This window comes from Penaeus monodon, chromosome 31 (genome assembly GCF_015228065.2).
Source record: "Penaeus monodon isolate SGIC_2016 chromosome 31, NSTDA_Pmon_1, whole genome shotgun sequence".
In the NCBI taxonomy this organism is placed as follows: domain Eukaryota; kingdom Metazoa; phylum Arthropoda; class Malacostraca; order Decapoda; family Penaeidae; genus Penaeus; species Penaeus monodon.
Genome location: NC_051416.1, coordinates 33090084 through 33090743, shown reverse-complemented (window position 1 = coordinate 33090743; position 660 = coordinate 33090084). Strand labels below are relative to the sequence as shown.

The following is a 660-nucleotide window of genomic DNA, read 5'->3' as shown; positions in this document are numbered from 1 at the left end:
TGCCCTCAGCCTTCAATATTCGATTCCTAATGTGAATTCGTCTGCCTATCAACGTACCCGGATCAGTATTCCCCCAAAGTACTGTCCTAGCTATATCTCCTACATGTCTACTCTCATCTTCAAGCTTGATGTCACTTCTCCCGAGAAGTTATACTTGTCTCTTGTTTCTTTCACACATGATTTTTATAACCACTATGTTCGTAGACCAAACATTAAGTGCCAGCCTGAAACTCATGAGTGGACGCTTGACAGACGCATCAAGGCAGCAGAGAGACAGGCCATAGAGGATAGCCATGTCTATCAGAGGGATCCAACCCCAGACAACTTACAACAGTACCAGACATCCAGTAATGCTCTTGTTGCCCTACAACAGTGTGTTTATCGTGATGCCTGGCATGATTTCACCAATACCATCAATCATCAGACAAGCATAGGGTCCATGTGGCGACTCATCAAGAGGGTGGTAAAGAAAAAGACCTCAAGTGCACTCCATCACAGTCCAGTTCAGTATGCCCAAGATCTTGTTGAGACCTGGTCACAACAATCCAGTGTTCATAGCCTTCCTTCACATGTACAAGAGCTGCTCTCCACTCAGAAAACCCGCCGTGCTCTACGTTTGTCAGCAGCCCTGCTGAGGAAAGATGAGGAAGATGACATACC

The 660-nt window shown here is 46.1% G+C and overlaps 1 protein-coding gene across 1 annotated transcript in view; it reads left to right on the top strand.

Annotated features, from left to right (window-relative positions):
• Positions 1 to 509: 509 nt before the first annotated feature.
• Positions 510 to 660, top strand: part of LOC119592958 — a gene marked incomplete at its 3' end in the record, with an annotated part of 2310 nt that continues 2159 nt past the window's right edge. The window contains 1 exon segment of the mRNA XM_037941846.1: positions 510 to 614. Coding sequence (XP_037797774.1) covers positions 510 to 614 — 105 coding nt within the window.